Here is a 26,677-nt window from a genome sequence, read left to right as displayed (position 1 = left end):
ATTATATTCAAAATTTAATTATAAGTTTAAAAATAATATTTATTTATTTATTTCAATTTCTAGATCTCTTTTAATAAATATACAAACAAACATCAACCCGTCTGTTTAAAACTATTTTATCATTAAAATAATAACTTATAAAATGTGATCTATTTTGAATAGTTTGTAACTTATTTAATTTTTTATTAATTTTTATAATATTTAAACCTATTGTGTTTCAGAGTTAATTTAAAAATGCAATTAAAAAAATATTAATTAACTATTGTAGTTGTTACAATATTTATAATATTTGTTCTTTACTTTTGATATAGTTATATGGTTATTTTATTAAAAGGAATATATATATATATATATATATATATATATATATATATATATATATATATATATATATTATAAAATCTGCAATACAAACTTAAAATAAAAATTGAATTTAAATTGTAATCAGTAGTTCAAATAATTTAAATATAATGACTTATCTCGAAATAAAATATATAAATACACAACTCTTTAAAAATAAACAGAAACACTAAACTTTTTAATAAGAACTTAATTAGTATTTAAAATATCTAAAATTACAAATATACAACGATATATTTTTATTTTAAACAAAATACTATTGTGTTTATACTATAAAAATTAGGTAATCATATCATTTTTCATTTATGGCCTAGTTTGTAAATTAATTTCACCAAAAAATTTTAATTTAACAAATTAATTTATTAATTCAAAACTTATAATTACATAAAAATTACTAGCTACCAAATAACTTTTAAGCTATAGTATATCAAACATTATTTTGATTTTTATATTGATTTGAACTATGCTTATATAGCATAACAAATATTTTTGAAGTTAATTGATATTAATTTCAAATTTGTAAAAAGTAAATTTATATTACGGTTTGATAAATTGTATAAGGAATATATTTAAAAAAAAAAGGATTTGAAATGTTGTTATTACAAAATACTGATTGAATAAAAACTTGAATTTTAAAAATTGATTAAAATAATTTGAATTATTAAAGTTAGATAATTTTAAAATTTATTTAAAAACAAGAAATTCGCTTGTGAATAAAAAACAGGTGCATTACTCAAATTTCATGTAGAATTACCTAATTTTTGTCAACTACTTTTTAACTGCAATTTTATTTCGTAAACACAATATTTTTCCATGGCTTAATACCTGTTTTGATTTAGCCGGTTGTGCATAGAAACTCTGGCAGAGAGAAAAAAAATTAATTAAATAAATTTAATTTAGAAAAAAGTTCCTTGTAATTTTTCTCATTTTTTATTTTAACTCATTTACTCTTATATTTTTTTTCGTCATAAAAGATTTTATGAAAAAAGGTTTGTAAATAATAATATTAAGAAAATAATAATGACATATCACCTTCTTTATCTTTTCTTATATATTTATTTTTAATTTTTTCATGTTTATTTCTTACAATATTTTTTTTATTTCTATTTAAAATTTAATTAATTTATTAACAATTAAAGGAATCTAGTACCAAAATATAATTTTTTTTTTCATAAACCTAAATTATATTTTACATGCTATTTTTTTATTTATAGTTATAATTATATTATATTTGTATTTTTCAAATATTTATTTGTTAAACCCTAACTCTTAAGATTGTGTGCGCCCTGCATTGTTGTTTTGTTCCCTCAACTCCTCCCACCGCAGCAGCAGCCTGCAACAATGGTGAAGCACTACAGACCCCCAGTGAGTACTGATTCTGCTTGCGCGTCTCGTCTTCTCTATTTGTTTGAGTCTTCGCCAAAACGCGTTGTTTTCCTGTTAACTTTCATAGGTTGCTTATTGTTTCGTAATTTGATTCGTGGTCTGTGTTTTTTTTTTCTCTTTCGGTGGTGGTATCGATGGCGGTATCGAGGTAGTGATTGTTGGTTGGGTGTGAGGGAATTTGAAATCCGTAATATTTCAGTTGTAGCTGTTCATTTTCATTTATAGTAATCAATTTGTGTAAAAAAATAAAATTTTCCTGGTTAAGGAGAGCTTATGTTTCAAGGTGTGATATAAGGGATCGTATTTCGACGACGAATGAGTGGTAATATATAGTTACTGTACAGAATAACTTTCATTCCCTGAAAAATATGATATATATATAATTTTTCCATAAGAATAAGAAGCAAGGGAAGCATGAACATTTGATATTTTCAGGAATCAACAATTCATGAGAATGTTTATTCAAAAGCTGTACCAAACTCAAGGATATGATATTCACAAGTTTTCTTCCCCGCGAATCCTTTCAGATACCATGAAATTAACATCCTAGTTGTTATTATTTTAAGAGCTTATTGCTGTTGTTTTGTTGCAGGGGAAGAAAAAGGAGGGAAATGCTGCTAAGTTTGTCATTAGGTCACAGGCACTCAAGCAGCTTCAAATCAGTCTACCCCTTTTCAGGTACTATTCAGAAAGGAAAACACGGTCATGTGTACATTAGTTTAAGGTGTTTTTGTTGTATCAGCTTTATCGTTTAATGGTTTGGAGGAGAAGGAGGGTGCCTGTGGGATGAAAATTACTTGGCTGAATCATTTATATCTTCTATCTTTACTGATATGATATCATTGGAATTTGCATCTTTAGGGACTGAAACATTCTGCAAAAGAAGATTTGATTAAGACTTTGATTCTAATACTGGCTTTTGTGAATTTTAGGAAACTATGTATTTTGAAAGGTGTAACTCCCCGCGAACCTAAGAAAAAGTTCAAGGGAACTCATCAGACTTATTACCATGTGAAGGATATTGCCTTCCTCCATCACGAACCTTTGGTTGAAATACATAGAGCTATAAGAGTGCATGAGAGAAAAATAAAGAAAGCAGAGGCAAAGAAAAACCATGAACGTGCAAACAGGCTGCGGGAGAAAACACCCAAACCCAAGATAGATAGGATTATACGACAGAGGTTTGTTTGGTTTTGTTAATTTCAATTTATGTATTGTAACCGGTGATGAATTTCCTACTTATTTTTTGTTTGAATTATAGGTACCCGAGGTTTGTGGATGCACTAGGAGAATTGGATGACTGCCTTACAATGGTGCACCTTTTTGCAGCATTACCTGCATCTGAGAGTAAAAAAATAGAAGTGGAGTGTGTCCATAAATGTCGAAGGTACATACTTGGAATATTGAAAGCATGGGATTAATATCTAATGAGGAAATCAACCTATGTGGCTTTATTTTTTCTTTGAAAATAAGTAGTTAAGATACGAGGAATGGATTTTGCTAAAGGCCATTGGTGTTTTCTTGCAGTTGATGGTTATAATATGATTTTTATCTTCTGTGTTTATTCTCATTGCTTACTGTTTTGGCAGATTGGCACATGAATGGCAAGCATTCATATCTCGGACTCATAAGTTAAGAAAGACATTTGTATCTGTGAAAGGCATATACTACCAGGTACCAATTTTGGCATTTATTAATGTTCAGTAATCTTAATTGTATGTTATGGATTAATGGATTAATTTTGTTGTTTGTGCAGGCTGAGGTCGAGGGTCAGATGATAACATGGTTAACTCCTCATTCACTACAACAGGTTGTATCTGATGATGTTGACATTGTTACCATGCTAAACTTTCTGCAATTATATGAGGTTAGTTATATATTCTTGTTTACTTATTTCTTTTTTTCTGCCATGTTGTCGGCCTTATCATCCATGTTAACAGGATTAAAGGTCTGTATATTTAATCATGTAATGTTCAATTTAGTTAAGTTCTGATGTTGTGCCAGTCAGGATCATGCCCTAACCAAAACCAAATTTAGCTATCTGGACACTTATAATCCTTTACATTCGTCCTTATATTTGGTATGCTGACTTTGATTAATTTCTTAATCTTATATATTGATGCAGCCTCTTCTTAGTTTTGTCAATTTTCGCCTCTATCATTCTATAAATTTGAAGTACCCCCCAATACTTGATCCTCGGCTGGAAGCTCTGGCTGCAGGTACCGTTTTTCTCTACTTCAAAGGAATTATGGAAATTTAATTAGATATTTATTGTATCTGGTATTTACATTTCTCTTCAAATCATGCAGATCTCTATGCTCTGTCACGGTATGTCAGTACCAAAAATGGTTCTTCTGTAGTGAATTCTGAAGCTCCTCAAGTTGAATCAGAGCAATTGGAGACCAAGCAAAAGGAGTTAGAGACTGGAAATGAAACATCTGAACTAAGGCTTGCACAACTTCAGCATCAACTTCCTTCTAATGAACCTGGTGCACTAATGCACCTTGTTGAGGAAGTTACTGGTGAACATGAGGAAGATCAAGATACAAAAGAATGTAAAACTCTCTTTAAAAATGTGAAATTCTTCCTAAGCAGGGAGGTAAGATCTTTTGATGGTTTAGCACCAGTATTTAAATGTACATTCAGTCAATAGCTTGGAATGTGCTCATAGTACTACTGAATCACATTTCATTTTTTTTCCCAGAAAATAAGTAAAAGAAGTCACAAAGATATAGAAATTAGTGATGGTAATAACTGGGACCATGTCTTGAGGAGTCAAACTAAGCTAATAACACACACACATATATATAACATATAATCCATTCTCATTTTAAGAACGTAAGAACTATTGATGTGTTTTTTGTCTAGAGTTAAGAATCCATACTAAGGATAAAATCATATTGAAATCATCACAAAAGCAATAATTTTTTCCTTCAGGAAATCATTGAGTTCCGAGTTACCATACATACACTATAGGACCATACAACTATATGTGAATGGTCAAGATTAAAAGTTTGTAATAACATGATCATTTAAAAAAGTCTGTGGTCCATTTATTTAAGTTTTAATATTTGATCATCATGTAAAATCCAATGGTACATATCCATTATTCTCTTTTCTTGCAACAACCAAGTTTCTGCCTTAAGTAATTCCACACACACACACACACATGCATATATTCACTTTTGTGTAAAACAGTGGGGGAATATTGCCTGATTATGTAGAAGTTTGCCTTAAAACTTAAATGGATATTTTTTTTGTTAGGTGCTAGTGGATTATGATGGATAAATATCGTCTTAAATAGGATAGTAAGGTTGTTGGCTCAAACTGCCTCAATCTTTAAGATTGAAATATTGTTCTCAAGGTCTTTGGTTTGGTTCTTACCAGTGGACTTCCGGTGGTGGAAACTTTTATGGTGGTACCCTTTGTAAACCTTGTTAAAGCTCCTCTGTCCTAAACTTACCAAGAGAAAAATCCTCTTAGATTAATGGTTTGCTTTTGCAGGAAACGAAGGAGCTATTTCTCAAATACTTCGGCATATGTTATGATTTAAAATGTGAATTTGTGTGCTGTGTTGCTTCTTGGACAATTTATATATATTTCTGCTTATTGTGATACTGTTTAGATTGATCTCATATGATCCGCGTATATGCATATAGCACAATACATCTCATTGGACTTCGGTTCAAGATTGCTTGTTTTCAACTTTAGGTTTGAGTTTTTGGAAGTTTCCTCGTGGTTTAGTTTTGACGTTGCCTGCATTTTGTTTTGGTCTAATTATTCAGGTACCAAGGGAATCATTGCTTTTTGTTATTCCTGCTTTTGGGGGCATAGTTTCTTGGGAGGGAGAAGGGGCACCTTTTGGGGAATCCGATCAGAGCATCACTCATCAGGTTTGTGATTAAGCATGCCATCTTCTAGGTGTCCGTTTATTTTATATTTCTTGCCTTCCTCTTTTTACGTTTGCTAAGCTACTACTTTCATATGTTTAGATCGTTGACAGGGAAGCACAAGGGCATAGGTTCCTCTCGAGAGATTACGTTCAACCACAGTGGGTATTTGATTGTGTGAATGCACGGATTATTTTGCCAACTGATAATTATTTGGTGGGAAGGTAACTTGTAATCCATATTTGTTTCTTATAAAACTATTATTACCCATCAAAAACTAGTTTCTTTGTCTTTATGCTTCTGTAATAGAAGTTACATGACCTATGCATCCTTATGTTTTTGGGTCCATTGTGGAACCCTTGTTGGTTGTAGTAGTGGTCATGGTAGGAATGTGCTATTTTATCAGTTTCCGTAAATTACGTTTGTCTACAAGGGCTCATGATATCTTTCTGCGGAACCATGTCTATCTATACGGGCATTCATCTATTAATTTTGTCGGGCGAATTTGATACTAATTAAAATATTTATTATCTAAATTTGAGAAAGATAGAAACCACGTTGGCGTCCTTCTAATATGCAGGCACACTCACCATGTTCTGCCATAAACCTTGAGCATCATGCAAATTTTAGTGTTTTATTCTCTTTAAATAGACGGCTAGTCCCAACATAATTATGAGTGAATAGTTACTTTGAAGTTTCAAAATTACTCTTCTGCTAGAGAAAATTATGGGTAGAATTGCAATTTAGATTCTATTTACTAGGAATATAATGAAAAATAAATTTACTAGCTTGTTAGAGTGTCTATATGCTAGTATTATGTTTATAATTTGACTTATATTTTTCTAAAGTAGATAATTAAAGTGTCAAAGATCTCGTGTTTAGAGACTATAGTTGTCCTTTGATGCATATTTCTCAGGATGATAACTCTGACTGATGTTCTTCCTGGGTGGGTGTCTACAAATCAGATATGGAATCATTTTAGCCAGAATTTTCACGACGAAGCGCTGATTGCTTTTAGTCGGAAGTTGGGCTAAGCTTAGCTATGTAGTTTTTTCTTTTCCTGATGTACCAAAAGAAAGTGATAATATATTAAGTTCGAAAAGTGATTTATTATGTTAAGTCTTGTTTGATGTGATGTCGGAACTTGGATAAATAACTTATTTTATTCAATGAAAGAGTGAGTTGCATTAAAATGATAGGGCTTTTTTTGTAGTTTAGTAAAGTTAAGTCTAATTTGGTATATGAGCCCTAATTAATTAATAATGAAGCCGCAAGGCCATATCTACTGGGTTTATGTAAAATATAAAATTAGTTCCACACATTAACCCAAGGGAACAGTTTAGAAAATTTCACACACTTCTACAAACGTGTGTTAAGTTTAAAGAAAACTATATGTATGCTAAAGAAAGCCTATTTTGTTTTTTTAACTTTCATGGCTAATATGTTTCTTTTATTAACAGGATTCCTCCACCACACTTGTCACCTTTTATTAATTATGACGAAGAAGGAGCATACATTCCAGATTATGCAAAAACCATTAAACACTTGCAAGCTGCTGCCAGAAAGGAAGTCCTTCCACTTCCGGGTGTTGGGAATGAAGATCTGGAAGATCCTCAAAATCTTGTGGTTGAAGGTATTATTGGCCGAGCGGAGGCTAATGAGGCAGCTGAAAGAAAGAAAAAGGTAAACATGTTCTGAGAAAAAAAAAAAAGGTTGCATTGTATCATAACAATGGCATGAGTGGAGGTGATCCCTTTTAGTTTACTGACACTGAAGTTTTTCAAATTTGAATGAATGCAATGCAGATGATGATTCTGGAGCAGCAATACCACGATGATTTGAAAAAAGAACTTAAAGGTGTTACATACACTACAGCAGGTTCTAAAGAGACTTCTGGAGCGGTGCAGACTGGAGAATCAGCTACCAATGTTGAAGAAAATCCTGATGATGACATGGGTAAACTTATGATGTCCCGTAAAAAGAGGAAGCTCTTGGAAGCCATGCAGGTGAGTTTCTTTTTCCCCCATGCATGTGTAATGTATTTTTGTTCTCATTTCCAACTATAACAATATTACTGTCTTATGTAACGTCCTGATTGCAAAGTGACAGATTGTGTTTAAACTTCATCTGTAAACTTGGATGGTCCGTCTTTTCAATTCTGTTTTCTCACCCTTATTTTTTTTTTATGAAAAATGTCATTCAGATATCTAATAAACGCAAGCAAGCTCAGGTTGATCTCATTAAACACCGGAAAAAGAAAATAGATGAAGCCAAGAGTCAAAGGAGTTGAAGAGATGCTGCATTCACTTCATTGTGTGTTATAGCTGCTGCTGGTTCACAAGGGTAGCTCATTTTTGTTTTCAGTATATGTAGTTGAATTCATTCTAGCCTCGTATGTTTTTGTAACTGATATCGTTTGACCCTTAACTTAGATTATTAACAAGGGTTAAGCCACCGGGACTATTTATAAAACTCTTTTAAATTGTCAAAACTGGTCTAATTTAAGATTTGCATTTCTTAAATATAGTTTGCTTTTGATTTTTGCTGTGCGTGGTTCCAAGTGTTGAGGCAATCAAAGAGGTTTCCAGTGTTAGAATTAATGTAGTAGAGTGAAAACCCTTATTTAAAATGTGAAGGTGATGGAGACAATAAAACGTAGAAGTTAGATGCAAATCGGATTAAAATAAAGAGAAATGTTACAAAATTTTCGTTCGAAGAACTTGAAAGTTACCCTAACAACAGTAAACTAAAACCTAATGTGTTAACTATACTGAGCTTTTATGAATTATGCTGGTAGTCCACACATTTTTATCCAAATAGCTATTTAAAAAACATTGCTTTAAGAACATTGTAGAAAAAAACATTTTATTTAATATTATTAATGAAGATCCACACCAACTTTAAGAACATTGCTTCTTGTTCGATTCACTTCTTCAACTCCTTCTTTTCTGCTGTCAATACTCATCTCGTCAAAATTGGTTTTCCCTGCAAATTCTACCCTTTCTTTAGTTTCTCATGGTGGTATATATATATATATATATATATATATGTATATGTGGACAAGTGATTTTATATACCAACAATTTTTATTCCGGTGGCTCAGACAAAATGTACGCACATATTCTGCTACACAAACAACTTGTTATCACGGTATATATGCTGTTTACTTCTATGTTAATATGCTATTATTTACTATAATTGTTGTAATATAGTCACATGTTTGGTTCAGTATTTGAAGTTTAAATGCTTATTTTATATATAAATAAAGAAACTTACTAAAAAATAACACAGCTACGAAATAGATTAACTGTATTTAACTTGACGTCAATTCATGCATATTAACTTTTCTTATTAAAATAGCCAGAACATTACATTCTCTTCTATGGAGTTATTTTCTAGATGAATTTTAAAATGGAATTTTGGTGCCTGTGATTGTAAAGATTATAACTTTTGTGGGTATAACTTTAACCACATCAGAGAGGCAGTATAGGTTGTTTGTTTTTAATAGAAAAGAGGGAGTTATGTGTAAACGTTTTCAGGGATATTTCAATAATATATTAAATGAGAGAGAGGAAGAAATTGATAACCAATATTAAAATATATTAGTTAAAAATATATCACATTATCTATTTAAATTGTTCGAGTTGTTTCGCGTAATAAAATTTTTCAATCCTTTTTTAACAATAATGTAATGTGTGTCAAACATTTCAACGATCCTTTTTATAATGTAAGCAATCAAATAATTAATTACAAATTCATCTTTTGTATTCATTTGTAGTCTATTTTTAAGACTTAAAAATATCATAATTATAATTAGGAAACACAAATGAAATTGTAAATAGGGTATTATTCAAATTGGTTCGGTTTTCTTGAAAATATTTTAATTTTACTTTAACCAGATACAACCCATTACCCAATATAAATGAGAATGAATTAAAAAGTACCATTAAATTTTACTATTCTGATGTATATAGGTCAATAGTAACATGGATTAAATAAAAATTCAAAAGATAAATAAAATTCTTTACTTTTTCACTAATCGAATTTATTGACATATTTCTCAGTTCAGAAAAAGAAAACTACTGCAATAAAACCTCAAATCATAAATAAAAACTACTTATATGACTCACCATAAATATTTTCTCGGTGCTAGTGGTTAAGGGGAAATGCTCACAACACATGGCACTATATTGGTGGTTCAGTAATTGGATTTGTATACATGCTTTACTTAAAAGAAAGTACATTTTACAAATTTTATACTTTGTTTAATTGATTTTTTTTCAGTGAATGTGGCAATTTGCGATTAAGAGCATTGGTAAATAACCATCCAATCATCTATGCACCAATCAATCCATCACGGAACAGAAGAAATATCAATCCAAATTTGAAATGTAATACTAATCCTTAAATCTTGATTTTGAAGGAAGGTGAAACTTGCCCATAAGCTAATACAATGTTAAATTAATGGTTGGTGTAGTTCCAGAATAATATTTAAAACTTTATTGGGAAACATAGTATTCAGGTGCTCAAACTCAAGTTTGAGAAATGAAGTGTTGTGCAACAAGACGCCTCAGAATCTTGCCAGTGGCGGTCTTGGGCAAAGAATCAGTGATGAACACCTTTTTAGGGACTTTGAAGGTTGCAAGGTTCTTCTTGCTAAATCTATGCACCTCTGCTTCATCAATCTTTGATCCTTCTTTTGGGATGATCGCACAGTTTATCTGTTCAAATTTAGATGCACTCAATACTTCAACAAATTTAAAAGAAAAAACTAGAAAAAATATATAATAAATTTAAAATAAATAAAATTGTATATAAATTATTATTCTTTTAAAAAGGTATTTGCTATCAAAAGGATCCCAAAAGCTAATTTTTCGCTTAGAACAAACTATGAAACCTGAAAAGTATTATAGTTTGTTGATAACATTGAAATATATTTGTGTGCATATTTTTAGAGACAAAGAAAATTGATGCCGTGTGTTTTCTTGTACGCAAGAAGTTGTTATGGACAAACCAACAAAGTTTTCTGGGATGAGTACCATATAAGTGTTCCACTTAGCTTTCAGACAACAGTTACTCTCATGCTACTGCATCATCTGACTTATCTTCTATGGTCTTAGTTTTGGGTGGCACCAGAAGAAAATAAAAATGAATAGAAGTTCTATAAATTCAAATTAATTCCAATGAGCTTAACGTTGATAAGAAAAATTCCATTCTCTCTTTTTCTTGTCTCTTATAAATATTTATTTAAATCCATCTTTAGTAATTTACATGGGAACTAAATTTTGTTTGTTTTCTTCGTTAAATACAACACCATATGCTCGTGAGTTTGTGCCACCTTTCTTTGCTAGCTTTTTTCGTAGACCCAGCTGGATTTATATGCTTATGAGTTTATAACCATTCTCTATTAGAAAGGGTTATTAAGACCAAACTATGATTAAAAAAGAGGGAGAAACCAAAAACTAAAAGGAAGAATAAAGGGAACAAACCACCACACGATTCCTTTAAATGATTATTTTCCCCCTAAAATTCACAGTTTAGGTATCAACTTTGATTTAGTTTAAAATATATCATAACTCATTAAAACAAAAGAATTCTTTTTATAAACGTTTTTTCTTTCTCTAATTCTAAAAACACATACCTCTTCGCCATATTTATCATCTGGAACTCCGAATGCAACTGCTTGGGCGATGTCTGGATGAGATAGAAGCACAGCATCAACCTCTATTGGTGATATTTTCTCCCCTTCAAAAAAATAATTTCCATGTAAAAAACGCAGAAAACTCTAATATTACTGATACATTTCCATATTCATTTGTTATTGTATTTCACTTTCCAAATATGCATGCCTAAAAAAAACAAATTTCAATCACATTTAAAAATATGAAATGACAACATAAAATAAACCATTTAATTGATGTTCCAATTTTATTATTACCTGACAACATATAGTGAAATACGAAATATTCCACGGGCCACATTGTTAGAAAAAAGTGTAAACACTTGGCATGCTCCGAAAGTTATTGCCTTATGACTCATAAACAATATTTTGCCACCCGTTTACGTTCCAATACAAATTAAACACCACAAATGTATTCTTTCTTTTTTTAAAAAAAAAACACCAAATATCATAACGATCTTTCTTATGAGCATGTATATTTCTTAATCTCACCATCATCATGTATACTGGTAATTTTTGGATTAAATTTCAAACCCTCTAACATTGCAAGTATGTAATCATGTTTAAGATGCATAATGCAAAGTGAGCAGTTGATAGAAGTATAAATATATATACCTCCACGGTTAATAAGCTCCTTGATCCGACCCACGAGATGCAAATACCCATCCGAATCAAAAAACCCGATATCACCGGTGTGGAACCACCCGTATTGAAAGGCAGAAATATTCGCATCAGGGTTATTTTTATAACCTTTGGTAACATTGGGTCCCCTAATACAAACCTCACCTTTCTCATCATTCTTTAGAATCTCACCCTTCTCGTCTAATATTGCCATTTCCTGGCCCACGGGCTTCCCGACGGACCCGGCCCGATGAGGCCCATCTTCAGGTAATGGATTCGTCGACATTAAATGCGACGCTTCCGTCATTGCATAAGCCTCCAAAACCGGTGCCCCAAACGCCTCCTCCAACCTCTCCAATATAACCGGTGCAAGAGAGGCACTGCAGCTCCGAATAAACCGGAGCTTCGGGTAAACCGGTTCCGGGGTTTTCAAATGACGCTCCAACAGGATTTGGTGCACCGTAGGAACAGCGGTGTACCACGTGGCGTTGTACGTTGACATGTCGCTCCAAAACGAGGAGGCGGAGAACCTCCCTGCCGCCGGGAGCGCCACGGAGGCTCCGGCGGCTAGTGAACCCAGCAACGCGGCGATTAACCCGTGGACGTGGAACAATGGGAGAACGATGACGGTCGAGTCAGACTCAGTGAGTTTGTACACGGACTTGATGTTCTCCACCGATGAGGCCAAGTTGTGCTGCGTCAACGGCACGCCCTTGGGGCGGCTCGTGGTGCCGGAAGTGTGGAGGAACAATGCCACGTCGGACTCGTCGTTAACGAGTTCGGAAATCGAGTCGGTCGGTGACTCGGTGTAACTCAGAGAGAGATTGAGTTCTTCGGCTTCTGCTTCGTCGAGCGAAGCTGTTGATACCGGAATGCTAAGCTTGGAAGCCGCGGCTTGAGCCGGCTCGTTCCCTTCTTTTGATGTTATCAAAAGCTTTGACTCTGAGTCGGATAAATAAAATTCGAACTCTTCCGCAGTGTAAGCCGCGTTCAACGGCGCCGCCGTGGCTCGCGCTCGAATGACGGCCAGAAACGTTATTATAAACTGAAAATATTAAAAAAGAATTCGAAATAATAATAGTTAATAAAGGAAAGATCAAATAGTCGTTGTTTTCTTTGTGTTCGCAATGAAACAGTGACGGAGGAGAGGACCTCAACGGTGTTGGGGAAGGTGAGTGCAACGACATCGCCGGGTTTGATGCCGGTGGAGAGGAGGCGTACGGCAGCGCGTTCGACAAGGTGGTGGAGGCGGGAGTGCGTGAGTTGGAATTTTCCTGAGACAGAGACGGCACGGTGGGAAGGGAATATTCCGGCTACGCGGTGGAGCGATCCGGTGAGTGTTGTTGGAGCCTGCATTGTGGTGTGGTTATGATAGGATAGATAGGCATTGGGAATGTGAGTGTGATACATTTATATATGATGGTGCCATGTGGTAGAAGAGGTGACGGTTTCGTAAACATGAAGAGTTCTTATTCCATACTTAGTTTATTATAGGACAAATTATTCTATTCTAGAAAATAACTTTTATTCTGGCACACAAAAAAGTAAATTTTTATATAATGCTCTTTTATTGTTCATTGTCTCCATAAATTGATATTATTGTATTATTATAAAATAATACATTATTATATCTTTTAATTTTGTTTACTGTAATTATTATATGATACTATCCATGCATAATATTGATGATATATAACATTACTATGTTTCAAATTAACAGAATCAGAACAAATAAAATATCAAAGAGCATGGTTATTTGGGAGGAATCATTATTTAGTCACGAGAGTTTCAGCTTCTACTAAACTGCTTGAATTAATCTATTTGAAAAATTATACTTTTGATTTTAATTTTTTTACTCATTTTAAATTTTTTATTTTCAAAGAAAAAAATAATGATATATTAAACACACAATAAGCCACGTTAAAAATTAAAGAATAAGAGTAAAAAAGAAATGAATTATCCAATCTATTTTATTACTTATAGAGTACATTTGCAACTTTTTTTACTTTTTGGAATGTTGAGTAATTCTTTTTACAGCACATAAGATCTGTATGTGTAATATAAAAAAAATGTGTAAGTATACTGTTTTTAAAAGAAATGCTAAATCTATGTAAGAATTGAAAAAATAAAAGTGGAGTGCAAGTGTAATTTTTTAAGAAAAATCTTAGTATAAAATTCTTCTAACACGACCTAACTTTTTTAATTCTCGTGTAACTTTTGATATTTTCATCTTAAATTAATTATTTATTTTGTCACATTTATGTTGTGCCATATTTAAAATAATTATATAAATAATAATTCAATATTATGAGAAGAAATTTATTCAAAAGTGGGTACGTCAAAGAAGTAAAATAAATCTCCAAAACAAAAAACTAACTTCCTTTTTTTTTTTTTTTCATTTTCACTGGTATTATACGTCACTTGCATAGAAATTGTGTTTCATCCAGAAAAGTCCCTTTGGAATAGTATCTATTACATTTTGCTATTTGGTAATCTGATTTATTAAAAGGGAATATTAATCATTTTCTTTCTTTTCAGTAATTGTTGAAGGAAAAAAAATGAATATTAGCTTTTGGTCTCTGATATGATTGGTTTGGCTAGGAAGGAATCTAGACATGGTTGGAATGAATATAAAGGAAAAGAACAGAAGCAGGAACAAGGAAAGAGAGAGGAAGTAGCTTTTTTTTACCATTTAGTTCAAAGAAAAGAAAACATTTTTTTTTTTTAAATTTAAAAAGAATCACGTATCAAATTCCTCCCTAAATAAAAATAAAAATACGGTCAACATAAGAAAATACGAGAATGAACTACTCAAGTATATATGAGTTCGATTAATTAGGGCTTTCACTGATGGGCCTGAAACAGATGAAATGCCCAATTGGATGCAAGGAGATTCATATGTGACCCTTTCAAAACTCCTTTAAAAATTATAAGCTATAACCTTCAAATGTTTAACTGATAGTAACAACACGAGTTTGAAAATTGCAAAACACAAGATCACATAACCACATCCCTTTTCTATTTATAATCCTTTGAAAACCCTTTTCTATCTAATTCTGATTCAGAAGAACTCGTTGTAATTTATACGAATAATTTATAATATAGTGAAAGTTACACCTTATTAAATATAGAGATCCATGTCCACTTCCAGCCACATGTGGGTTACCAGGAACCAACCATATAGGGAGCGTCTTACATCAGACTACATATTCAGGTGCAACTATTCCTTATTACAACCAAAACATAGTGTGGCATTCTCAACTCATATACTACAATGGCAGTTCAATTTCTCTGCGTGTTCCAAGAAATTACAGTTCTTAGTTTGGTGATGGGGAAACCGCAGGTTCAATACTACCGAACTGCAGAGAGTTCACAGGTCCTGGTGCCACAATACCAGAACTTCTGAGTTCAGCCATTCCTCGACGAGCATTCACACCTTGTACCTCACACAACTTGGGAAGAAACACACCTGCAACATGAATTTCCTCAAAATCAGACATTAGTTTTGTGGCCACATAATTAATAATGTTACATATCTATTTGCGTACCTTCACCAGCTGCGAGATTGAAGTATAAGTCAACAACGTTGGGGCAGCTCTGGTAGCAGTGAGGGGAACAGAGCTTGCGTGTGAAGGTAGACTCAAGAAGATAATCTGATGAGATTCCAAGGGATTTTCTGTCCAATCCACAGGCCTTTATGCATTGCTCTGTTTCAATGTGATCCTTCACATTCTCAGCTTCAATCTCTGATGTCTTGCATGTGTATGCCTCCTCACCACTCCTCCTCACGCGCTTCTCCAGCACGCACCGTTTCCCACCGGATGACACAGCGAACGAACACGTGTCATGGCTCAGATTCTCGCATTCTATCTCACCTGCATTTTTCCGTTACAGCATTACGGATTCTTAGCTCAAGAAGAATATAATAACACACATATCATGAAAGTTTGTGTCTTACTTACCTAGAGTGGCTTGCAGGGTGAGAGAAAATGCAAAGGCAAATATCACGAAAGTTTTTGTGAAGGTTAAGGTAGATGCCATTGTAGGTTGAGGATGTGGGAAAATTTGATAATATCTATGTGGTCGGATTTGAGGAATGTTATTGTGAGGGTTGATGGGTGGTGCATTTTATAGTGCGTTTTGTGCCGGAATTATCGGATTTTTTTAATAGGAATTGTGGGTTTTGACGGAAAGGAGCATGTGGACTTCTCAACGTGAATTACAAGTTAGGGGATCATCAAGAGAAGACTACTTTAACTGTTTTCAAAATGCTTCTTTCTATAGTTTTTCAGTTCAAAATTCAATTAATCTATTTATATTAATTAAAATCTATCAAATAGATACATATAAAGTAAATCTGTTATTTTGAAAAGTACTTTGTTTTCAAGTGTTTGTAGTTGAAAATTCAGTAAACTCGATTGTTTGGTTGATGATTGATTAAGTTTGATGAAGAGTGAAGTAATAGCGGCATGAGTGGCGGAGCTTTCAGATTTTAGTCTTCCACCATCATTTGTCACATCACCGCTAACCTGCAACTTCCTTCCAACTACCAACGCTATCATCCTCAAAATTACAATTTTCAAGTAATTATGTTCACACACTATTTTTAACTACCTTTTAACGGAATTATTCTTTCAATATCACTTCTTCTAAATTATCACTTGATATATCCTTTCACTTCTTCTCTAACTATTAAAATCGAATATATATCAACAAACTATATTGATCCAATTTTTTCCATGGTGAATCTTGATTGGACTGGATTCAAATTTAAATATATATAGAATCTCATCAAAATCTTGGACTGGAAAAAAAAGGATACACACCAAATATTGATAAATGATTGACAAAATTTAGTTTTATCGTATTACTTATATAAAACCATGCATTAATTTTTCATGTGTCAATATATATATATATATATATATATATATATATATATATATATATATATATATATATATATATATATATATATATATATCATCTTGTTGATATGTTATAACATATCACTTTTTGAAATGATTAACAAATGAAGTTGGCAAATAATTTATATTAAATGTATAATGTTATAGTACATTTGTATTTGAAATTATTTTCCATTTTGGTTGAGAGAGAGGAACGACGGTTTTAATAATTACTACATCCAATATATTCTCTATTTTAAAGAAGCTCTTTTATTATTTTGTCCTCGAAAAGTTCCGAAAGATGAAAATAAATTTAAATTACTCTTAATCTTAACTTTCAGACTATTAGACATACTGAAACCATAATTTTAAAAAAATCATATTAAATCAAATTAAATATTATAATCTCTAATTTATTATCTTAATCTATAATTAAAAGGAAAATGATCAACTGTACACTAAATGTCAAGGGACATAAGAAAATTAATCATTATAAGTATTAAATCTCAATATTTTTGTTTGGTCTTTTTAAGTTCATAACCAAATTCCCCAAAATTAGAAAGCAGTATAATACGTTGAATTCAAACTTCAACGAATTCATACAACCAGATAATATACCCACCTTTTATTCTTCTTTTAGTTCTCTTTACAATTATTTTTTTTTCTTTTAAGTATCATGTTTATTAAGTAATGGTTTTAGTATCAAAAAGATTATTTTTAAAATAATAAAAAAAATGGTGTGTATGCATATTTCATAAGACTGATGCCAAAAAATAAAGAATATTGCTATTGTTTTCTTAATTGAGAAATGTTGAATGTTGCTATTGTTTTCTTGATTTAATTTCACATAAATTAATTATTTTTTTTTAACATTATGTTATTAATATTATACAATGACTTTGTAGATAATTAACTTTTACTGAAAATGTAATCCACTGCCTCTCAAATACTTTACTCACATTATTTAATATGGTATCAAATTTAATTCTAGTGAAGTATTTTGTTTACGATATTATCTATTATCGGATTATTCATATCAATAGAAATATAATCTTACATTTGAGGAATACACATGTTTGCATGTATCTGCAAATAAAATTTGTTACAAGTAGTAAATGGATAAATGAATCAGGTATTTGTGAGTAATGGAATAATTTAATATATTTTAATATATGTTTTTAAACAGAAGGAAGACTACCGATATCTGCATATTTATTACTTCCAAAAATTAAAATTAAAATTTAATTTACTGATTTTTATTAAATTCAATTAACAATTAATTTATATTTTATCAGTTTAATTTAACTAAATTAAAACTTAATTTATTTTTGTAAGTTAAATTCAATTAACAATTAATTTATATTTTATCGGTTAAATTTAACTAAATTAAAATAAATTTATAGTTAATTTAATTTTCATCATATTTTATATGTTTTCGGTAATTTATTTAGATTTTATTTTAAAAATTTATAACTTTTTTGAATATCTACGAGGATGTTTTTTTTCAAAAAACTTGCAAATATTTTTTAAGCAAATACCTTATTAATTACGAAACAGGTAACGAGCCGATTTTTTTATTAGGGTCGAATAGAAATACACGACGCTCCACCCAGTTCTCATTCCTACCTCAAGATAATGTTCAATAAATGCACAATCAAAAAAGAATGCCTCTCTTAGAATCATCACCTTTTTTATTATGTTTTAGTCACAAGTAGGTGATACCGGTTACATAAATGTGGTTAGGTGGAGTAGCACTTAGACATATTCCATGCGAAAAATATAAATGGTTTAATTGAAATATTAAAAATTACAAAAGTTATTTATATATTTAGAAAACAAAGAATTTTCTCAAAAAAAAATCAAAATAAATCATTCAATCAATTGGTTTGTGTTCCAATCCTTCAATCTTCTCTATCTTAATAGAATTTCAAGTATTTTCATGCTTGTTATTCGTTATCTTCTTTTAAATTTTCCGGGTACAAGTGTTTTTCCATCATAAAAAAAAAAAGTAATTATTCTGACTATATATAATCTTTAACATCTTATTATGCGTGTCTCAAAGTTATGGTATAAACCTAAAATCACAAGACGTGTTACATTTTTTATGGATTTGTAATTAGGGAGGCCTAATTAAAGTTGTTAAAGTGGATCACAACTCATTCAACCTCATCATCGTATAACTTTTACGGAGGTGAGAATTCATGCATTTTGTGTCCATGGTTGAAACACAATATCATTTTCAAATGAACATCAGAATTTGCCTGTGTCTATATAATATGCGTTTTAATAGATATATTTGTTTAATTATATATATATATTCATTCATTTGAAGAATTAATATAGATGTGAAATTATATGCAGTTATGAAAAAAGTTTGAAATAAAAAAAAAAAAAAAAAGAATTTGGCAGCGATGTCTGCGGAAGAATTGGGAAGACTAAGAGTAAAATTAGTGTGCATGTGTTCCCACGATTAGGGAGATAATGTTGGCAAAACCTAACTTTGGCAGGGTGGGTGGAATGGAAGGTTCTACCTTATTCAAACTTCTCTTTCTTCATGCTCTCAAATCTCAACACGTGGGACTGTTCACTTTTCTTTACATAATTTTATTATATCTTTCGTGGAAACCGTCTTATTTATATTTATAGTAGGTCTTAATTTGTTTTCATGTATATTTATATTTCTTAGATTTTTTTTTATAGCTTTTACTTATTTTAATTAATAGTTTATTGAGTTGTTAATATTTTTAAGAAAAAAATTACTATTTTATTTTTATAATACATGATAAATTTTTTTGTGAATGTTTAAGAGTCATATTTCAAAAATTTAAGTACATTCTTACAATTTAATTGAAATGATTTTTATACATCATATGATTTACTTACTTTGGGAATCATATATTATTCACTCTAACATTTTTATTTATGTTCTTTATTTTGTTTTCAAATTTATTTAATCTTTTATTTTGTTATATTTCGTTTTCTTAATAAAAATAAATATTCGTAAGAATGACAATTGGATTGGGGTTTGTCCCTCTAATCATTTACTACTGGTCCCATAAAAAAAATTGAAAATAATTAGTTTTAAAGTATAATTCTAATCAAATTGTATGAAAAAATGAGTAGCAATAAATTTGATTTTTTAAAAGAATAAATTTAAATTAATTGAACTATAAAATATTAATTTTTAAATTTTTTTTAAACAAGTTCATTTTCATAAGTTTAAATAAAAAATATATAAATCAAATTCTAAATACTTTTCGACGGTTAACAAATATTTATGAGTTGAATATCATAAACCAATCAATAAGAATATTATATTTACATTTTCGACGGTTAACTCATACTTCACCTTTAAATCAATCCAAAAAAGTATGTAAAATTATTATATTTACATATATCATCATGTCACATAAAACATAAGAGTAAATTAGTATTTAGAAAAAAGTTATTCTAAAAATTTGGAACTTTTAACTATTGAAACAAATATAAAAATCAATTTTGACATCTATTGACATATATCAAGCACTTTCACTGGATATTATTATTTGACTCGATATTTAAACTTTTCATTTATGTACTCGACGTAAGCACTTAAAGTAGTTATTTTCATATATGAATCCACTAACTATAGACAAATCTTCATCTTGTTTTCCTTACTAAATATTTTATTTAAGTGATTTGAATAAAAAAAATCTGCAAATTTCATTTCATCAATGACTATATGTAGACAAATTTAACAACGGATAATTATTATAACTGCTGAATTTCTAACATAGAGATACAAAAAAGGATTAATTCTGATTCAAAACTTAAAACAATATATTTGTAATTTGTATTATACTACACTTATTCATTTTACTTATTTTTTTTTTTAATATAGAACCATGTGAGTTTCTTACACATCTTGCAAAAAAATTTCACCTTTGAAACATTTTATCCACGAGTATTCACAAATGACGTCAATTGCTAAATTTTTCCGATAAATATATTAAAAACAATTTGGTATGTATCCTCACATATGTAATTCCACGAATGTTGAATCATAGGTCAATTTATATATAATAAACTTGATACCAACTTAAAAACTTATTATAACTTATTTATCTCACTCATCTCCGCTTAATATTTCACTAACATCAAATCATTAACAATTACCGAGTGAATTTTCAACCCGTCTTTTCTTATTCTCTTTGATTTCAAATTTAAATTTTGTTCTTAATATTTATTCTACACTAAATTCGGTTTATAAAATATTTACTTAAAAGAAATAACAACCAAAAACCTTACTAAAAGTGTAATATAACATAAATAGAATTTATGATAAAATAAACCAACTATCTTATTTATGAGAATGAATTAAATTTAATATGCATGGCCAAATAAGTTCACCACCTACAGGATGTATTTGTGGGCTGACCTGAGCAATCGAATCCTTACCATTCACACACTACAATAAAGACTTTCAATTTTCAACTTTGGGCTTTTTTAAAAGTGAAGTCTTATGTAACTAACTATGTTTCACATTTGTGACCAATGTCTAAAAAATATTATAGGACTACTCATAAAATGATAAAATTTGAACTATCATATACCATAAAATGTTTTAAGGTTAGTGGCTATAAATTTTGACCACACACACACACACACATATATATATATATATATATATATATATATATATATATATATATATATATAAACTAAGGTGTTTTAAACTTGATTTGAAGAATACTTTAACTCTATATACAAAAAAAAAATTACTTGAAAAAATAATTTTGTAAAATCAGCTTTTATTTTTTTTAAACTCAATCCAAACATACAATTGCAAAAGTTAACAAAACATACATCTGAAGAAAAAAAAAAAGTTGAAAGGTTAGTTTTGCTAGGGTTGGATTTGACCTGACACGAGAGAAGAAAACAAATGAAAGAAATGACAAGTGAAACTGCACAAATTGGAGACAGAGGAGAAAAAGATGAAGTAGATTTTCAAGTTACTGCACACACACAGAGCCCTGCAACTACGCTAACTTTGCTTTCTCACTTTTTGTGACTACGCAATGTCTGTTGGAACACATCATGCATGTAAATTTTAGCACCTACCCATGATCATTGAGATCAGAATACGATCATGTATCAGGTGTATTCACAGGAAGAAAAAGGTTATGATAAATATCCTAAAGAATGTGATAAAAAAGGATATAAACAGGAGGAGAAGGTATATTATTGGAGTGGTTTTTGTACCTCTCTGTTCTCCCCTGTTTTTTGGTTGTGAAAATTATGGGACATGTTAAGTGACAGCACCACACGTGCATGGTCTCTGTGGTTGAAAGTTACAAGTGTGAACTACAGAGTGGAGACAGGATAATAATGAAGTATGAACAGAACAGAACCGTGCGAACAAAATTCTGATTAACCGACATGTTTGATTGATGGGTTTACCATTGTCATATGGGGCACCCGTGTTCAAAATTGATGTGACATACGTATATCTCAGACCCTTCCTATATATGAATAGATAAAAGATAATGTAAAAAAAAAAAAAAAAAAATCTCTTTCTCATTTTTATCCCAAAATGTCACTTCTTCTTCCTGTTTTTTTTTTTCTCTCTCTCCCTCTGTTTCTTATTTAAACCTATCCAAACCATAAACAATGAGTTTTTTTTTTTTTTCGTATAAATTGTTACTATAATGAATTTATACAATTTTAACTTATAATATATTACATTATTGATTAAATCATTGATATAATAGTTTTAATACGATGGATTGTATAAGTGGATGTATGTACAGCTAAAATTATGATATATATGATTCAGGGGTTACTATGACTATTTTACGTACTTATTTTTTTTTATTAGTTTATAAAGATGTAATTGAAAAATATAAGGTTAGTATAATGGTTTGGAAAGAAAATTAAATAAATAAATTTTGTTAAGATTTAGAATCATTTGTATATAAATTATGTTCGTTAAAATTTGAGTTTGACATATTTATCATTAAGATATGTGTAAAATTATATTAGATTCAAAATTAAATTATTTTTTTATAAAATAATAATTTTTAATATATGTAAAGATGGTATAGTAGAGATTATAATCAATTTATGCATGAATTTACACCAAGTTAAGTAGATTGATTTGCATAAAAGTTGTATTACAGGATGTTAAATAACTAATGGCTTAAATTTCATTCAGAAGTAGTGTGTAGAACTTAAGTTGTGATTATATTAGTGAGTAAATGTCAGATTTTCATCATCAAAGCAAACATTTATTTAGATATACATTTTTTTATCCAATGACACCACATGTATTTAGATATGTTAACATCAGTACATTTAAGTCAATTGAGTTAGTTTGTGAATAAGCATGTGCTTGTGTGTATGAGGTTTGCATGTGTGTCTATGTAGTTCTATAATACGTGATATCTTCATTGTTTTTCTATCTTGTGTAGTTTATTTATTTTTCTTATGTTGAAATTCCTTTATATGTCTTTTATTCCATATACTATTGTAATTATGTGTACCATTGTAACAAATATACAATAAGCTTTAGTGTGTCATTTGTTATCAATTTATTTGATTTTATCAATTTACACGTCACATGTATAAAGAATATGAAAATTTTCAAAATACATATCATGTTTATATATGTAAACATTTTTCTTTATAATTTTCATTTTTTTTTTATTTTTTTCTCTAATGTGATAAATATATCATATTAAACTTTCAGTATCAAAGTTTGGTTAAAAAAATAAGCAAACAAAAGAAAATCACTTAACTTAGTACAAGGAGTGAGCATGAGTAATTATCATAAAAAAGTGACCGTCTCTAAAATAAGTAGAACAATTCAAGATAATTAATTACATACACATTACAAGAAAAATGTCTGATTAATTTTAGAAACAAAAGATAATTAGTAAATGTAATATTATGATAATTAATTTATAAACTAAAAATTATTGATATCTAAAATAATCTTATTATTAATAAAAAAATTATAACTTATTTATAAATTAGTCACTAAATTAATCTCTAATATTAGCTGCGAAAATTTTAATTACTAACAAAATTAATGTTTATATTAGTCACTAATTATTTATCTATTTTTTTTATATTTAATAGTAGATGAAATACTTTATCCAAATAACAAAATTTAAATTTTTATAAATTTAATTTTGTTATCCGAACAAAATATTAACAAAATAAAACAATTTAAAATTAAATAAATTTAAATTTAATATATTTAAATATCTTAAAAATTATAAATTTTCTTATCCAAACACAATATTAATTTCTAAAATATTAACATTGATAATATAAAATTTTAAAATAATCAAAACAAAAGTCACCTGTACCAAAATGTTTTCAGAAACGTTTGAATGCGTTTAATGAAAGTTTATTTGAGTCCGTCTCTTTAAATCTCAAACCTTAATTAAAATAATGAACATAATTATCAATTAAATTGAAGAGATTGATAAATATATCCTAATTTGAAAACCACCCAAAACCAGAAAGTGAATTGAAAAGACAAGATATATAATTTAATCTTTGAAAAAATTTGTATAGTATATCATTGTGATTTTGGTTCGAAGGAGAGAATACCCAATAATTCTTCATTCTTTATAAGTTGAATCTAAGAATAACTTTATACATATCCTTTCAATAATCTTGCAAATCTTATAATATTGCGATGCAGTCACTGAGCTTTGCAAAAAATAATACTAAAAATGTAGTAATTAATTTACAGATTTCTTCCGAACTACTTCCTTCAAATGTTTGAAATTTTATTGCTCCCTTTTCTTCTAAAAAACAATTATCTTTCTATATCCTTTCTTTAATCTTGATTCAACGATCTACATTTTACACACTTTAGTTCCATTTACTTACTTTTTGATTTAAGATTTAAGCATTCACTTTTTGTATACTTTTCATTTGCTTTTGACCTTATTACATATTTTCAAGTTCTCCATTTACATTCCCCACAAAATTCAGGTCATTACGTTTCTGCAAACTTTACTTTCAATGCTTTCTCTGCAAATCATTATATTTGTTCAAATTCTATTTAACTTTCATAACTCCAATTAACCGTCTATGTTAGAATCTTGGTCACAACGAATTAAACGAGATGTTAGCTTGTTTTAATATGAAAACACAGCGTTATTCATTTAACTAAAACGAACTGATAATGGATATATAATTCATTCGAAATCTCACCAAAAACCATAATCTTATGAAAGCAGAGTTAAGAAAGTGTGTGTTTGAAACAGCAACATTGAAAAGTAGCTCCGAAGATAAGGAAGTAAAAATCCAAGTGAGGAGAAGATGAAGAAATTACCTGAACGATGAAGATGATAGATGCATGCAGAGGTTGGATGGAGAAAAATGATTTAAGGGCGATGGAAAATTCCTAAGGGATCGCATGATCGAAATCAGAGTGAAGCAGTGGTAAAAAAAAGGTGGAAAACCAGAACTGCATGGGAATGCAAGACTTAGATCAATGCGATCCCTTTGGAAGTCTCCACCAACAATAAGGTTTTTGTTCTGGTTCTTCATCAAACACCTTCGATATATCTATCTATATATGCTACTCCAAAACCAAACTGTGGGCTCCTTCATCATTCATCACGGTAAATGGAAAGTAAAATAATGGTGGGGCTTTTCATGCCTTCCATGCATCATCCTCTACCTGTTTCAATTCTCACATGCACTTCGACTCACCTCAAATCAAGGTGCCAAACAAAATGTTTCAAACAATCAAATTACTCAACCACCTTTAATAATTACATTATGTAGATAGATACACGATAAAGAGTTTAAGTCTTTCGTTAAACAAATACTTAAATAACATATAAAATATATAGTTTGTTTTGATGACCGACAAAAACAAATATTTCTGATAAAAAACATTAATCTATTATCTAAGCTTTCTTATAGTAAAGTTATGAAATTTTGATAATTTATTAGGTTTAAGGGTAAGGTGAGAGAAGTGAAGAGAATAGGAGTGAGTATGGGATTGATTAAATATTGCAATAGGTTTTGGATGAAACATTGAGGACATAAAGCAAAAGCACACATAATGAAGGAAAATTCTAATGGTAGGAGCAATGTGTGTCATTATCAAAAAAGACTATGCCTAGCTTCTTCCCAACACCATTAGCTGTTTGATAGCAACCTTCACCATCCTTAAAAGCCAAATAATCTTGCATTATATTGTCGGTCCTGTAATTATTAATACAATTCACTGCTCATTAAATGGACTCAATGTTTGTGAATTAACTCAATCCAAAAATAATATTTTAATAACTAAGTTTTTTGACAATTTTTTCTTATATTCTAAAAAATAATATTTTTTAAGTAATTTTAAAAAATATATAAATAGAAAGTCACTTAAAAAAATTATCTCATATTATAAAAAAAGTTGCTAAAATTTAATGGTTAAAAAATTATTTTCGTTAATTTATATAGTTAAAGAAATGTTTGTCGATATATAATTTTTTCTTTTTTGAAAAGTCAGACTAATGATCATGGTCATGACATGAAAAAGAGGTTTGTATTTCCCAAAAACCATAAGAGTTGAAAAACAATAAATTATTAGATGAGTGGGAATGGAGGACAAGAAAGAGCAAAGCCATTTATTTATCATTATTATTAATGAGGAAGGAAGAGAGGAAAATGGTAGCTACTATTTTACGATTTCTATCTTTTCATTTAAGCTATTCCCAAATTAATAATATTATCTTTCTTTTTCTTTCATTTTTTGATGTTTTTTTATCAACGTCATCTATAAGTGTTTTAAGATATTGTCAAAAAATAATTTGACCTGATGAAAAAATAAG

General features: G+C 29.8%; 3 protein-coding genes across 3 annotated transcripts; 1 reads left to right on the top strand and 2 right to left on the bottom strand.

Moving 5' to 3' along the window:
* The first annotated feature begins 1,595 nt into the window (after positions 1 to 1,595).
* LOC114191960 (pescadillo homolog) lies at positions 1,596 to 8,127 on the top strand. The gene is made up of 13 exons (XM_028081436.2): positions 1,596 to 1,725; positions 2,339 to 2,424; positions 2,679 to 2,927; positions 3,008 to 3,133; positions 3,336 to 3,420; positions 3,503 to 3,613; positions 3,872 to 3,965; positions 4,056 to 4,345; positions 5,532 to 5,639; positions 5,739 to 5,860; positions 7,097 to 7,319; positions 7,442 to 7,642; positions 7,840 to 8,127. The coding sequence occupies exons 1-13, from the start codon at positions 1,702 to 1,704 to the stop codon at positions 7,924 to 7,926; spliced, it is 1,806 nt and encodes a 601-aa protein (XP_027937237.1). The 5' UTR covers positions 1,596 to 1,701; the 3' UTR covers positions 7,927 to 8,127.
* A 1,880-nt stretch (positions 8,128 to 10,007) lies between these two features.
* Positions 10,008 to 13,407, bottom strand: LOC114190088 (oxalate--CoA ligase). The gene is made up of 4 exons (XM_028078851.2): positions 13,090 to 13,407; positions 11,932 to 12,982; positions 11,278 to 11,381; positions 10,008 to 10,357 (listed from the first exon to the last, which is right to left on the bottom strand). The coding sequence occupies exons 1-4, from the start codon at positions 13,345 to 13,347 to the stop codon at positions 10,169 to 10,171; spliced, it is 1,602 nt and encodes a 533-aa protein (XP_027934652.2). The 5' UTR covers positions 13,348 to 13,407; the 3' UTR covers positions 10,008 to 10,168.
* Positions 13,408 to 15,005: 1,598 nt separating this feature from the next.
* LOC114190631 (PAR1 protein) lies at positions 15,006 to 16,052 on the bottom strand. The gene is made up of 3 exons (XM_028079590.2): positions 15,900 to 16,052; positions 15,486 to 15,812; positions 15,006 to 15,406 (listed from the first exon to the last, which is right to left on the bottom strand). The coding sequence occupies exons 1-3, from the start codon at positions 15,976 to 15,978 to the stop codon at positions 15,255 to 15,257; spliced, it is 558 nt and encodes a 185-aa protein (XP_027935391.1). The 5' UTR covers positions 15,979 to 16,052; the 3' UTR covers positions 15,006 to 15,254.
* Positions 16,053 to 26,677: the final 10,625 nt, after the last annotated feature.

Source organism: Vigna unguiculata, chromosome 7 (assembly GCF_037176805.1).
Source record: "Vigna unguiculata cultivar grain cowpea cultivar isolate G323 ecotype 2 chromosome 7, ASM3717680v1, whole genome shotgun sequence".
NCBI lineage: Eukaryota > Viridiplantae > Streptophyta > Magnoliopsida > Fabales > Fabaceae > Vigna > Vigna unguiculata.
This window is presented reverse-complemented; position numbering and strand designations above follow the sequence as displayed.